Raw genomic sequence first — 14,911 nt, 5'->3', positions numbered from 1 at the left:
TCAGCCTTGTGATGTGAGGAACAACAGCAGGCTGGGTGGCAAGCTAGGCAAGCAGGCTGTGGGGGCGAGCTGGCTCAGCAGTTGATGTGGGTAACAGAAGCAGGCACAGGATGCTGCCCACACTTTTTTTTCTTTTTTTGCCCAGGCGGAGTGGTGAGGTAGTGGGGGCTGTGGTGAGGAAAGAGGAAGTGACACTCCTACAGGCTGGTAGGACAGCACTCAAGCTGCCTGGTGAGAGGAGTCCTGGTGATACTACCATAGGGCCCAGCTGTGGACAGGTTCAGCCCTGAAGTCCTGCACTGTGGAATACAGCAGTGGGAAATGTCTGATGCAGTTTTTCGAGTCTTCTCTGGAGAACGTGTAGGAAATGAAATCCACAGAGTTAATGGGTAGGAAAGGGGGTCTGGGGCCAGGTGCAGTGGCTCATGCCTATAATTCCAGCACTTGGGGAGACCGAGATGGGTGGATCACTTGAGGTCAGGAGTTTGAGACCAGCCTGGCCAAGATGATGAAACCCCATCTCTACTAAAAATACTAGGTGTGGTGGTGTCTGCGTGTAATCCCAGCTATTCAGGAGGCTGAGGCAGGAGAACCACTTGAACCTAGGAGGCTAGAGGTTGCAGTGAACTGAGATTGCACCATTGCACTCCAGCCTGGGTGACAGGAGTGAAACTCTGTCTCTAAAAAAAAAAGCCGGCGGGGGGCTGGTGGGTTCTGAGAGCCTCTCAGTTGAGTTAATTATACAGGTTTTACCATTGGCTCTGCGACCTGTTGGATATTCTTTTTGGCTGCAATTTTGGGCTGTCAGTTGCCTGGTAAGAGAATTCACATAAAAAGTAGGAGTAAATCAGGAAGGGTCAAGTAAAGCTGAGGTCATGAAGGTGGTTGCCTTGTAATTCAACAGATACTTCATGAGCACTTGAGCTTTGGTACGTTCTAGTTGACAGCATAGTTGTTTTTGAGACAGAGTTTCGTTCTTGTTGCCCAGGCTGGAGTACAATGGTGCAATCTTGGCTCACCGCAACCTCCGCCTCCCGGGTTCAAGCGATTCTCCTGCCTCAGCCTCCTGAGTAGCTGGGATTACAGACATGCGCCACCACACCCAGCTAATTTTGTATTTTTAGTAGAGACAGGGTTTCAACATGTTGGTCAGGCTGATCTCAAACTCCCGACCTCAGGTGATCTGCCTGCCTCAGCCTCCCAAAGTGCTGGGATGACAGGCGTGAGCCAGCATGCCTGGCCCCATTTGTGTGTGTGTGTGTGTGTGTGTGTGTGTTTTAAGATAGCCTCCCATTTGTGTGTGTGTGTGTGTGTTTTAAGATAGCCTCCCATTTGTGTGTGTGTGTGTGTGTGTGTGTGTGTGTGTGTGTGTGTGTGTGTGTTTTAAGATAGCCTCACTGTGTTGCCCAGGCTGGAGTGGAGTGGCACAATTTCCGCTCGCTGCAGCTTCCACCTCCTGGGTTCAGGTGATCCTCCCACCTCAGCCTCCTGAGTAGCTAGGACCACAGGCATATATCACAATGCCCAGCTAATTTTTTGTATTTTTTATAGAGAGGGGGTTTCACCATGTTGTTCAAGATGATCTCAGACTCCTGAGCTCAAGTGATCTGCCTGCCTCAGCCTCCCAAAGTCCTGGGATTACAGGCATGAGCCACTGTGCCTGGCCAAGATGACAGCATAGTCTTTTTGGATTAGATGAACTAAGCTGCTTATTAAACAGCAAGCCCTAGGGCCCTGACTTTATCCAGCTAATTCTAGCTTTATAGAAACTTGCATTCAAAAGTAAGTGAAAAAGTCACAGTGTACATCTGTAATTCCAGCTACAGGCTGGGAGGACTGCTTGAACCCAGCAGTTTGAGACTAGCCTGGGCAAAATAGACCCTGTCTCATTACTTTTTATTTTTATTTTTTTGAGATAGAGTCTCGCTGTGTCGCCCAGGCTGGAGTGCAGTGGCACAATCTCAGCTCACTGCAACCTCCACCTCCCGGGTTCAAATGATTCTTCTGCCTCAGCCTTCTGAGCAGCTGGGACTACAGGCGCACATGACCACGTCCAGCTAATTTTTGGATTTTCAGTAGAGACAGGGTTTCACCATATTGGCCAGGCTGGTCTCAAACTGACCTCGTGATTGGCCTGCTTCGGCCTCCCAAAGTGCTAGGATTACAAGTTTGAGCCACCATGCCTGGCCTTTTTTTTTTTTTTTTTTTTTTTTTTAAGTGAAAAGACCACCCTTCCTGTATCTCAAACCCAGAGCCTACAACTAAGTACATGGTGGCGCATGCCTGTAATCCTAGAGAAGCTGAGGTGGGATTATCATTTGCATCCAGTTTGAGCCAGTCTGGGCAACAGACCCTGTCTCTACAAAAAATAAAAAGTTAGTGGGGTGTGGTGGTGCATACCTGTGGTCCCAGCTACTCGGAATGCTGAGGTGGGAGGATCACTTGAGCCCAGGAGGTCAAAACTGCAGTGATCACACCACTGCACTCCACCCTGGGTGACGGAGTGAGACCCTGTCTCCCCCGTGCCCCGCCAAAAAAAACCTAGTGTGGTGACTCATACCTGTAACCCCAGCACTTTGGGAGGCTGAGGCAGGTGGATCACTTGGAGTCAGGCGTTCAAGACCAGCCTGGCCAACATGGTGAAACCCCGTCTCTACTAAAAATACAAAAATTAGCTGGGTGTGATGGCACATGCCTGCAGTCCCAGCTACTTGCGAAGCTGAGGCAGGAGAATGGCTTGAACCCGGGAGGTGGAGGTTGGAGGTTGCATTGAGCCCAGACCGTGCCCACTGCACTCCAGCCTGGGTGACATAGCGAGACTCCATCTCAAAAGGAAAAAAAAGTGATGGTAGAGACTTCTGTTTCCTGGCCAAAAATTCTCTCACTGGGGCTCACCCAGGCTGAGAACTAGGGAAACTGCAAAGAAAACATAGTCCTGATTATGTGCAGGCTTACAAGGTGGAGCTAAAACTAATCCACTGGAAGGTAACAAGAAATAGCAATAAGTATCCTTTTTTTCTTTTTTTTTTTTTTCCTTTTTTGAGACGGAGTCTTGCTCTGTCACCCAGGCTGGAGTGCAGTGGCGCGATCTCCGCTTGCTGCAAGCTCCACCTCCTCCCGGGTTCACGCCATTCTCCTGCCTCAGCCTCTGGAGTACCACGGACTATAGGCGGCAGCCACCACGCCCGGCTAATTTTTTGTATTTTTAGTAGATACAAGGTTTTACCATGTTAGCCAGGATGGCCTTGATCTCCTGACCTTGAAGTCTGCCCGCCTTGGCCTCCCAAAGTGCTGGGATTACAGGCGTGAGCCACCGCACCTGGCCAACAATAGGTATCCTTAATCCAAGCTGTACAGCAATTCATGATTCACAAGTCTCTTCTGTAGAAAACATTTAATAATAATAGGGAGGTGATGGAACAACAAAGCAAAGGCAGTGTTGGGGCATCAGACCAGGGCAGGGCTGGAACTAGGGAGAAGCAACCAGTTAGGAGGCAGGCTACTACAGGTATCAAATGGAGAGCCCTCTCACCCAGCCAACTCCAAGAGTTCCTCTAGTCCCTTGTGCTTTACCCCAGACGTTAGCCCCAGAGCCTATTCCTCATCTCCAGCAAAGAACAGCAGGGCAGGACCTGAGTAGGTCTCTTTTCAGGGGCTGTCTTGAAGATGGCTGTTTTAGCAGACATGAGGCTGCCCAAAGGTTTCTAAAAGCCACCCTGCGTAGCCTTTGGGGGTTGTTGAACGCATGCCCTGACATCCATGAATTGGAGACCTGGATCTAAACATGGGTTAGCTGCCCATCCTGGCATCTTTGGCTAATACCCTTAGCCTGGGTGCCCCTATCTGAGAATGATACTTTGGGCTGTTGAAGATCCTGTCTGAGGAGCCTCACATGGGTTTCCTAGTTAACTTGTGAAGTCACTCTGCCAGAGGTTATCACCGCAAAAGGCAGGACCTGGTAGGCTGGGCTCTCCATACCCTTCCAGCTCTGACTGCCTGGCATAAGTGTTCCTCTTGAGATGGATGTGTGTTGAGGTGCATAGTGAGAGCACTGGGCTGTGGCTAGGGATAGGGCAGGCAGGATTTGCTCTTGGTCACACTGGAGGGATGCCAGACCACACCCGGGCACTGGAGCAGTTCTGGGATACAGTGTCTGAATCCTCAGTGGCCACTGCTCTCTTGGCCCTGACTGTGCAACGGAATCACAAACACAGAGACGTCATCGTAGGACACCTGCCCTTCCTCTGTGGGAGTGCCTTCCTTTCCCTGTGTGCTGTGTATCAGCATCTGGGCCAGCTTCAAGAACCTGTGAAGAACATCCTGCAGATAGGCTTCAGGGGTAGAGCAAAGGGGCAAGGCCAGCCCTCAGGAGAACTCACTGCACAAGGCTGGACATGGGGACCCAAGCAATGCAGTCCGACTGGGGACCAAGCAAGCAGCAAGCCTGGAAGGGCCATGGGCTGAACCACAAGAGGCTATATCCAGGGATTTTTGGAACCCTAGTCTCCCCTCCTCCTCCAAGAAGCTTGAGACAGCCCTGATCCTGGCCAGCTGCCAGCTCATTGTCAGTGCTGTCTTCTCAGCCATAACTACTTGGGCTTGCCACCAGCACCAACCCAGGCCCAGGCAGGTCCCCAGCAGCTACAGTACCTGTATGGGTCCTCTTGGTTCCCAGGGAGGAAGCTCCTCACCAGCCATGCCACCTGCTCGTTGGACAGGACATCCCAGAGTCCATCAGTCGCCATGACAACCACATCATCCTCCTGTAGCTCCAGCTGGCCCACATCCAGCACAGTCACCTACAAGTTAAGCCTGAGGATCTTGCACACTCCCTTCCTGACTCCCAACAGCCTCACTGTCCGCCTTTCTGGGCAAATGGAAGCTGGGTTGGACAGCGTTGCCCCCCTTACCTGTGGGACAGAGAGCAAGAAAGGCTTGAGCTGGATGTTTGTGTCTAGGACTCTGAGCTGATGGTCTCCCAGGCCCCGGGAGACAGCCAGTGTTCCTAGTAACCGAGCCTGAGGGAAAGTGAGGTGTGAGGCGATGGCAAATGGCTCCAGCAAATGCACAAGTACCAGGCCCTAGCACTGCAGAGCACACAGAGATGGACTGTGGCCCTTGGAAGCCTTAGACTGAGAGAAAATTCCTGGTCTCAGAGCAAATCCCAGGCCACCAGCCACAGCTACCAGCAAGAGGCAAAGAAAGGAGCTCCCCCTCTGCAGAGGACAATGAAGAGGGATTCTTGGGGTTGGGGGGTGCCAGGCACTGACCTGCCTACCCTGTCCGTGGATCAGTGGGTACTTGAGATCCGATTTCTCCACACGTTTGTAGCTCCTACCAGAAGCAGAGCCAGCATCAATGCAAGCCCTGTGCCCCATCTCATCTTTCCCCAACTCAGGGCCCAGCTATCACACCCTCACAGTGCCCATCCTGCCAAGGTAGAGGGGGGCTGCCCCAGGCCATACAGCTGGGCCTGGATCCCAGGGGTCTCCCTTCCCACCTGTCCACCATCCCCACTCACCAACCACTCATGTGGTGATCCCTGAACAAAACCTTCTGTCCCAAGTCATCCCCCTTCAGCCGCCGAGGGAACTCCAGTCGGGTGAACTCACCAGCCAGAAGCTCAGGGTAGACAAAGGCCTGGGGTGGGGAGGCTGCACTCAGGTCATACTCACTCTTGTGGCCCTGGACCCAGGAGTTGGGGCTTCACAGCCTCCATGCTGCCAAGGGCACCTACCAGCTGCTGGATCCGCTGCCGTTCAGTCTCTGGGGTGAACTCGAAGCTCAGTGGCCGTATCTCATCTTTTCGCACCAAGATGGCCCTGGATTGAGGAAAGAAGGGAGAGGTCTAGGAGGGGGGCTCCACCCTCACCCATGGCCACCCTCCTACCAGTCCTTCCTCCAACCACCAGGACCCAAGCTCTGCCCATGATGATTCCTTAAAGCCCTCCATGACTACCTAAGACCTGCAAGGGTGAAGGCTTAGCCCTTTAGCGGGGCCCTGAGGTCCCCGCCCTCCCCAGCAGCTACTGTCCACCCTCACACTCAACACATACCAAATACACACACAATTCAGCCAGTCAATCCTTCCTACTATCCCTCCACTTCCAGCCACCTTTGCTTGTCCCCATTGCTGCTTGTGCTCTCCCCATCCCACCCTTGCCCACCCTCCAAGGGGTGACTCACCTGCTATCCCCAGCATTGGCCACATACAGCTTTCCCTGCAGGGACACAGCCACCAGGGCTGTGCAGCCGCCCACCTGGCCTGAGGCCTCCAGCTCCCGCCCGATCACCTCGTCCTGGGGCAAACCGAGGCCACCTTAGCTGCTACCTGTTCTGCCACCATACTACTTTGTCTCTCGATCCCCACCCTACCCGACAGTTCACTTCCACTAGCAGGCCTGACAGTCCCAGCCCAAAGTCCAGCCATGCCTCCAAGATCCCTGCAGTCAGGAGATTTAGACAAGGGAAGTGCTACTCAAAATAGGAAGAGAAACCAGCCCCTGCACCAAGAACCAAAAGGGTATTCAATTAGATGATGCAGGTAAAAGCACTTAGCACACACTAGGCACTGGATAAAATGAGCAGGGTTATGCTGATAGTAACGGCTGTTAGTAACAACCCAACCAAACCAATCTCATTCTCCCAATTCAAGGATCTGGTGTGATGACCACGGGTATACAGAGATGCCATTTCCCGAGATCCCTAGGGCAAAATCTCCACTTCTTTCCCAGCCAAAAGCCACACACTCACACATTCCTGAAAGGCACTCTCCAATGCCCCGATCACCAAGTCTTCTGCCCTGATGCCCTTTTCCTCCACAAACTGAGGGTCACTGGAGCAGATGCAGCAGCCATTGAGGTGCATAGGGGGCTGAGTGGCCACCAAGCCCTCTACCACGGCCTCCAGCTGCCGGCGCAAGCAGGAGTGCAGGGTGTTGGCAGCCAAGATGGCTGCTGCAGGACCGCCGTGCCCATCGAACAGTGCCCAGTAATGGCCTGTCAGGAACTGCACAGGAAGGGCTCAGTGTTAGCCTCTGCCTGACTTCCCCAGTTGTCCCCTGACCCAACCTGAACTAGAACATGGGGTAGCAGGGTAAGAACCTCAGCCTGCAGGTCGTGGCCCCAGCCTGTAGGAGGGATTCCAGTCAAGAACTCAGGCTGCACTCACCTCCTCTGAGCACAGGGTCAGCCACTCTTCTTCAGCCCCAAATCCACATCTCCGGATGCACAGCTTCCCACAGGCGGCTTGATCCTCATTGAATTCAGATTTCTCTGCATTGATAATCCTGAGGCCAGGAAATGGTAAGCAACCCTCTAGGGACACACCTATGTCCCCATGGGCACAGGGACCCAAGTGAGCACAGGGAGAGAACCCCTCCCTCTGGGGCAACAGCTCCCCAGTGCTGTCCCTAACACACACTTAAGACAACCACGATGTAAGCTTCCTAACTTCAGTGGCCTCATGGTTAGGGTAAAAGTTAGGGCCCAGCTCCTCCGGAGCCTACCTGGTGACCCTGGGCTAGAAGGTAAGGGTATGTTGCCATTCCTGTCCCCTGCCCTGTCGCAGCCCAAAGCCCTGTCCCATACAGCGCAGATCATACCCAGGGTGAGATGGTGGGGGTAGGGGCGAGGGGAAATCTCCCGAATGCTGGAACTCTACCGAGTCTCTGGGCCTCATCTTGGAAGCCCCTGGGCTGCAGGTCCTTCCCGACCTCCTGTCTTCTCTGAAGGGGAGGTCGGAATCCCAAGGAAAACGCAGGGTCGGGATGATGGGGATGTTGTCAGGATTCCGAGGTGAGGGCAAGAAGGGGCTGCCCACAGGTGGGTGGGGGCTGTCACTCACTCAGCTCCTCCCGCTTTCTAGGCCGGCGCAGGACCCGAGGCGGGCTCCGGCCCAGGACCAAGCCGGGGGTCGGGGAGGGGCACTCACTCGGCGTAGCCTGCATTCCAAGGCAGCGTGCGTCCTCGCGCGGGACTGCGCACCGGCCGGGAGTCTGGGCGGCGCGAGGCGTCGGCCGCCCCGGGGCTGGAGCTGGAGCTGGAGCCGCGCAAGAAGCGGGGCCGTCGGTAGGGCACGGGGCTGGCACGCGGCCCGGATGGCCGCGGCGCGGGGAGCGGCTCCCCAGGCAGGAAGCGGCGCCGGAACCAGCCGGCGGACATAGCGCGGCGGCAGGGGGCTGCCCGCGGAGCGCGGGGCGCTAGGGCTGGGCAGCCCGCGGGAGGAGGAAGTGGGTCGGGGGCGGGGCCAGGGGGGTGCGCGGGCGGGAGGCGGGGCCGGGGCGCGCGGAGGGGAGGCGACGCCCCCCAGTCCCGACCTCCGCCCGGGAGCGCGTTCGCGGCTGGCTCGCTGACTCCAGGGGTCAACCCTCGCGACCGCCCGAAGAAGCCCACGCCGGCATCAGCCCCATTTGACAAGCAGGAAAACCGAGGCCCAGAGAAGCGAAATGGCCTGCCCAGCGTCTCACAGTAACCAGGGAGGACAATTCACCCACGCTTGTGGGGCACTGGTGGTTGAGAGGAAAAGCCCCCCACACTCCGCGGGGCCAGCTTCGCGCAAAGCCTCGGATCTCCTCCTGCTGGGTGGGGACGTGACGCAAGGGGAAGATGGGGACAGGATGAGCTGGGAGGTGTCAGACCCGCACAATGAGTAAGTGTCTCCGAGCACAGGTTCCTTCAGGCGGCCTTGAATCCTCTCCACCCCCGCCTGCCACCTTCCACCCCCGCCTGCCACCTTCCACCCCAGACGGGCTTAGTGGTCACCTTGGCTTTACCCGTCCTGAGAGGCTGCTGCCACCCTCGAGGACAGTCTTCCAAATGGCTGTCCCTGCATTCAACATGTCCTCGCAGAATAGACAGCAGGATCCTTACTGGACTGTGAGTGAGTGACGGACAAGAGAAATCTGTGTGAGTGTAAAGGGCAATCCGTGGTCCCCCAAAGGCTCCTGCTGGTCCGAGTTCAGACCTGGGACGGAGGAGAGTGAAAGGATTGTCTTGCGGTCTCTCAGCCGCTGGCTGTCACCAGGGGTTCAGCAGCAGTGTCTTGTACACATCTTCGAGTTAACAAAGCACTTTGTCACCCTTTTTTTTTTTTTTTTTTGAGACAGAGTCTCACTCTGTCGCCCTGGCTGGAGTGCAGTGGCCAGATCTCAGCTCACTGCAAGCTCCGCCTCCCGGGTTCATGCCATTCTCCTGCCTCAGCCTCCCGAGTAGCTGGGACTACAGGCGCCCGCCACCTCGCCCGGCTAGTTTTTTGTATTTTTTAGTAGAGACGGGGTTTCACCAGGTTAGCCAGGATGGTCTCGATCTCCCAAAGTGATGGGATTACAGGCTTGAGCCACCGCGCCCCGCCTTTGTCACCCATTTGTCACGCAAGTCCAACTCCCTGTGCAAAAGTGTAACTTTGGCCAGACACAGTGGCTCACGCCTGTAGTCCCAACGCTCTGGGAGGCTGAGGCAGGCAGATCATTTGAGGTCAGGAGTTCGAGACCAGCCTGGCCAACACGGTGAAACCCTGTCTCTACTAAAAATGCAAAGATTAGTTGGGTGTGGTGGTGTGCGCCTGTAATCCCAGCTACTCAGAAGGCTGGGGCACAAGAATCGCTTGAACCTGGGAGGCAGAAGTTGCAGTGAGCCGAGATAGAGTCACTGCACTCCAGCCAGGGCGATAGAGCGAGACTCAGTCTCAAAAAAAAAAAGAAAAGAAAAAAAAGTGTTACTTTATATGGCCGATTCTGAGGCCCATGGAGGGGAAGTCTTGGACACCCAGGGCTGTGCTATTTCCATTACGACAATGCAGCTGACTCAATCCTCACCCCCAAGGCACTTCTCTTCCCCTTTCCTCCTCCAGGAAGCCAGGGCTTGCCAATTGAAAGTGGCTAAGGCTCCACAGCCCAGTGCCCCCATATGAGCTATATGAGGAGTCTACCTTCACCTCCACTCCCTAGCCCAGGCAGACGCTCAGTAGGCCCCACTTCCTCCCAGCAGCTAGCCCTGCCCCAGTGGGAGTTCCTCGGGCCCAAGAAGGAAGGTTCTTAGGGCAAGGAGCTATGCCCAACACCCACTCCCTCCGATGACTCAGTTCCAGAGCAGGCTGGGGGCTGATTGACTGAACCCATAGTGTGTGCTGGGCCCACACTGGGCACAGAAACACAGTACTAATGGAGACAAGTCAGGCCTCTGCCCACCGAGCCCCCTGCAGTGATGGTAGCAGTTCTGGTGGATGCTGCTTCATCCAGCTGGCAAGGGGATAGGGGCCACCTCAGAGAAAGTTTCCCAAAGGACCTCTGAGCTGAGAACTGTCACTGTGACAGAACAGAAATGTACCAGGGTGGGGCAGGCCCAATTCAGTCTATGGGGCCACTTCCTTACCCTCACCAGTTGATGCCTCAGAGGATTTTAAAGTCTAAAATTGGACAAAACAAAGTGCATACACTCTATTCCCCAACCCACCCCTGGGTGGGGGAAAGCCTTGTCCTAAAGTATTTTCACAGAAGCTCTGGGCAACCAGATGTCATAGGCAGTCTGTTGCACAGCTTAGCCATTTTCTATTTTCAGAGCCATGTGGAACCACACGGCAATCCCATCCTCTCTGTTCCAAGGTGGCCTGAGTGTTCCTTCAGTGCTACCAGGCTCTTCTAACTTCCAGGGCTCCTGAGCGCCTCACTCTTGCCTGGATCTTAAGCCTATGTCTCCTGGTTTACTCCCTCATTTTGCTGAAGTGCATCCTTCAACAACTTTCCAAGAAAGGGTGACTGGGAGGTACTTTCCCGAGAGAGATTATTTATCTATCTTTTTCTGTTAATGGTCTGTTTGTATCCTTTGCCACACTTTCTACTAGGCCATTCGTCTTTTTCTGTTTTTTCTTCTTCTTCTTTTTTTTTTTTTGATACGGAGTTTCACTCTTGTTGTCCAGGATGGAGTGCAATGGCATGATCTTGGCTCCCCGCAACCTCCACCTCCCAGATTCAAGCAATTCTCCTGCCTCAGCCTCCTGAGTAGCTGGGATTACAGGCATGCGCCACCACGCCCGGCTGCCACTGGTCTTTTTCTTATTGGCTTATGAGAGTTCTTTATATATTAGAGAAATCAGCTCTTTATTTTGAAATGAGTTACAAGTATGCTGTTTGTAACAAGTTACAGTTTGTTATTTGTGTTTTGGCTGTGATGGTGGCTTTTTCCATATAGACTTCATTTTTAATCCAAATGGATTATTGATCTTTTCATAAATGAAAATAAAAATGTCAGGACCCCCAAATTTGTTATGCTAAAGGAAGAGTTAAGCTTGTTGGAGACCGAGTCACACACACTGGCATTCCTTTTTTTTTTTTTTTTTTTGAGATGGAGTCTTTCTCTTCCGTCACCCAGGCTGGAGTGCAGTGGCATGATCTCAGCTCACTGCAACCTCCGCCTCCTGGGTTCAAGCAATTCTCCTGCCTCAGCCTCCCCAGTAGCTGGGATTACAGGCACCCGCCACCATGCTCGGCTAATTTTTGTATTTTTAGTAGAGACAGGGTTTCGCCATATTGGTCAGGCTGGTCTCGAACTCCTGACCTCAGGTGATCCACCCGCCTCAGCCTCCCAAAGTGCTGGGATTACAGGCGTGCTAGGATTACAGGTGTGAGCCACCACACCCGGCCTCTTTTTAAATTTTTTTTTAAATTTTATTCCGGCAACACTTCATTCTATGCTGTAGAACTAATGTTCTGGCCGGGCGCGGTGGCTCAAGCCTGTAATCCCAGCACTTTGGGAGGCCGAGACGGGCGGATCACGAGGTCAGGAGATCGAGACCATCCTGGCTAACACGGTGAAACCCCGTCTCTACTAAAAATACAAAAACTAGCCGGGCGAGGTGGCGGGCGCCTGTAGTCCCAGCTACTCGGGAGGCTGAGGCAGGAGAATGGCGTAAACCGGGAGGCGGAGCTTGCAGTGAGCTGAGATCTGGCCACTGCACTCCAGTCCGGGCGACAGAGCGAGACTCCGCCTCAAAAAAAAAAAAAAAAAAAAAAAAGAACTAATGTTCTCCAAAACTGTCATTCTTTTCCCAAATGGATACCTGTTACCTTGCAACCTTGTGTCAAAATATTATGCATTAACCAGATCTCCATAAAAAGGCACAAAGCCTCACGCATCTCCAGGTGACTGCACTCACAAATTGTTCGTCAGTAAATTCTTTGCCAGTCCCTAAAACTTTCAAGACGTATATCCTCCTATAAAACAAGCACATGTCAATTGCAACTTTAGGTCTGCAACCTAAACCTAACTCCTAAAACCAAAGTCTGTTAAATTTCACACTGACAATGTCAATTACAAGTTTATCTGCCCAGGTGCAGAACAAGGATAGGATGAGATCAATCATTCCTCCACCTACCCTGAGACCTCTGCATAATTGGCTCTTCTGTTACTCCCTGTTCTTCCAGTGCTCAACCTATCTTCCATATAGCCTAGATTTACGGGACACTAATTAAGAGTCTCACAAAAACATAACCATTTGCCTCACTGTCTTCTCCCCTTTATTAAAGAAATGTACAAATATTGAGCCTCCTGAAAACTTTTTGGGAGAGCACAGGCCACAGACGTTTCTGTGACTTGTGTTGCTTTCCTGGGCACGCTCAAACTCTGGCTCAATAAACCTCAACTGATTGAAGCTCTTGCCTCAGTCTCTTATTTGGGTTAAGATTTTCTTTTTTTTTTTTTTTCTATAGACTAATTTTGGAAGTGAAAGATTTTCTTTGATGGTTTCTGTGTTTGGTGACACAGACGTTTCCTCCACTCCAAGATTCTACAAACTGCTCCCTTTGTTTCTTCAGTATTTTCAAATTCTTTTAGAGAGGGTCTCACTCTGTCACCCAAACTGGAATGCAGTGGTGTGATCAAGGCTCACTGCAGCCCTGAACTCCTGGGCTCAGGTGATCCTCCTGCCTTAGCCTCCCCAAGTAGCTGGGACTACAAACATGTGTGACTGTACCTGGCTAATACATATCTATCTTTTAGTCTATCTGTCTATAGATACGTATATGTAGAGATGGGGTCTTGCCATGTTGACCAGTCTGGTCTTGAATTCCTGGCCTCCAGCAGTCCTGCCTTAGCCGAGTAGCTGGGACTGCAGATGTACATCACCATGCCTGGCTAATTTAAAAATATTTTTTTTTGGTAGAGATGGAGTCTCACCATATTGTTGCCCAGGCTGGTCTCAAACTCCTAGGCCCAAGAGATCCTCCCACCCTGGCCTCCCAAAGTGTTGGGATTACAGGCATGAGCCACTGCACCTGGCCCCCAACTTCTCAAATAAAGGAAACTATGATTCTTGGGCACACTCACTACCATGTGACATTGATCAAATTACTTCACCTCTCCAAACCTCAGAGTCTTTATCTCTAAGATGGAAATAGTAACACCTACTTCAGGGGCTGTCATGAGGATTAAATAAATGTGCCCAGCAGGTAGTAAGTGTACAAAACAAAGCCTCTAATGGTTCATTCATACATTTGCTTATTTTGCAATTATTGGCCACCTGCCAATGCTGGGCACTGTTCTAGGCACAGGGGATACAGCAAGGGCAAACACCTAACACTGGTGGAGGGAAGACAATAAACAAATACATAAAGGTATGTGCCAGGTAGTGATAAAAGCAAAGAATGACCCATGGAGAGGGTCAGCTGGGTAGACCACACAGTACCCTACCTTGTCACAGTTCATCCAGTGAGGGACACTTTTGCAGGGCACATGACCTTAATCTTTTTCATTAATCTTGGTTAATTCGTTTCCAGGAGGTCAAGTCTCTTGTGGTTCTGTGGAATCACCAACTGCTCCTGTGGATGTGGCTTGGTCTGAGCTGATGTAACAAGTGGCTCTGTGTTGCTGGCACTATTTGGCTGTAGCAGGGTTCAGTGTGGGAGGCCTTGCCTGTGAACTGTTCCAGATGGCAAGCTGCAGGGCTGCGTAGCACTCCATTTTCCACTGTGAGTGCTTGCGGGGACAGTGATTAGCTGATGACACAGGCCCAGTCCTCAGGGTGAGCACAGGAAGATGAATAAGAAAACCCTTCAATTCTGTGTATGCTGGGTTCTCTGGGGATGAGAAACTCAGGGGTTGGGGGGCACAGAGGGGGCCTCAATGCAGGCTAGTGAGGGTGGGGAGCAAGACAGTAAATGGAGCTGAAGCTGGGGCCAGATGCCAGGTAGGCCACACACTTCATCATCACGTCTCTTAGCAATCCCAGCCCAAAAAGCTGGCCTCCTTTCCAGTCTTCCCAGCCAAAGTCCCTGGACAAGCTGATTGGACCAACCAGAGTCAGATGCTCATCCCTGACTCATCACAGTGGCCTGGAAGATGCCACATGTTGACTGGATGGTAGCAGCAGGCAGGTACTGGTACCAGTAAGGCAAGGATATAGACACAGAAGGTCATTAGGACATGGGAAGTTCCTCAGACTCACCAGGCTCTGGCCCTCTTTCAACCTCTGGGCCTTTGCACATGCAGTGCTCTCTTCTCAGAAAGCCTTTCTGGCTGGGACTAGTGGCTCACGCCTGTAATCCCAGCACTTTAGGAGGCCATAGGCAGGAGAAATGGTTGAGTCCCGGAGCTCCAGACCAGCCTGGACCACATAGGGTGACCCTCTTTTTTAATAATAATAATATATATATATATGTTTTTTTAAAGAAAACCTTTCAACAGGGCGCGGTGGCTCACACCTGTAATCCCAACGCTTTGGGAGGCCGAGGCGGGCAGACCACCTGTGGTCAGGAGTTCGAGATCGGCCTGACCAACACGGAGAAACCCCATCTCTACTAAAAATACAAAATTAGCCAGGCATGGTGGCGCATGCCTGTAATCCTAGCCACTCGGGAGGCTGAGGCAGGAGAATCGCTTGAACCCAGGAGGCGGAGGTTGCAGTGAGCCGAGATCGCGCC

General features: G+C 52.7%; 1 protein-coding gene across 6 annotated transcripts; it reads right to left on the bottom strand.

The window, feature by feature from the left end:
* Nucleotides 1-3,377: 3,377 nt before the first annotated feature.
* PPM1M (protein phosphatase, Mg2+/Mn2+ dependent 1M) lies at nt 3,378-14,384 on the bottom strand. Of its 6 annotated transcripts, XM_033209618.1 has the most exons (12): nt 13,683-14,384; nt 8,763-8,964; nt 7,933-8,578; nt 7,171-7,288; nt 6,754-7,008; nt 6,187-6,299; nt 5,738-5,822; nt 5,522-5,640; nt 5,271-5,334; nt 4,911-5,018; nt 4,651-4,799; nt 3,378-4,306 (listed from the first exon to the last, which is right to left on the bottom strand). In XM_033209618.1, the coding sequence occupies exons 3-12, from the start codon at nt 8,160-8,162 to the stop codon at nt 4,162-4,164; spliced, it is 1,386 nt and encodes a 461-aa protein (XP_033065509.1). In that variant the 5' UTR covers nt 8,163-8,578; nt 8,763-8,964; nt 13,683-14,384; the 3' UTR covers nt 3,378-4,161. The 6 variants fall into 6 exon arrangements, with proteins under 6 accessions (XP_033065509.1, XP_033065502.1, XP_033065519.1 ...); XM_033209611.1 differs by having other exon boundaries at nt 7,933-8,964; XM_033209628.1 differs by having other exon boundaries at nt 4,651-4,703; nt 7,933-8,964.
* Nucleotides 14,385-14,911: the final 527 nt, after the last annotated feature.

This window comes from Trachypithecus francoisi, unplaced genomic scaffold (genome assembly GCF_009764315.1).
Source record: "Trachypithecus francoisi isolate TF-2019V2 unplaced genomic scaffold, Tfra_2.0 Lachesis_group0, whole genome shotgun sequence".
Classification (NCBI taxonomy): domain Eukaryota; kingdom Metazoa; phylum Chordata; class Mammalia; order Primates; family Cercopithecidae; genus Trachypithecus; species Trachypithecus francoisi.
Note: the sequence above shows the minus strand (reverse complement) of the source record. Positions and strands in the feature narration are given on the sequence as shown.

What these genes read in the sequence shown, in the direction of transcription:
- PPM1M (XM_033209611.1), bottom strand. Translation starts at nt 8,162, where the DNA reads ATGTCCGCCGGCTGGTTCCGGCGCCGCTTCCTGCCTGGGGAGCCGCTC. An exon ending in TGGAATGCAGGCTACGCCGA is followed by an intron (nt 7,289 to 7,932) that starts GTGAGTGCCCCT and finishes TCCTGGCCTCAG; the next exon opens with GATTATCAATGCAGAGAAAT. An exon ending in TCTTGCTCTCTGTCCCACAG is followed by an intron (nt 4,800 to 4,910) that starts GTAAGGGGGGCA and finishes CTTAACTTGTAG; the next exon opens with GTGACTGTGCTGGATGTGGG.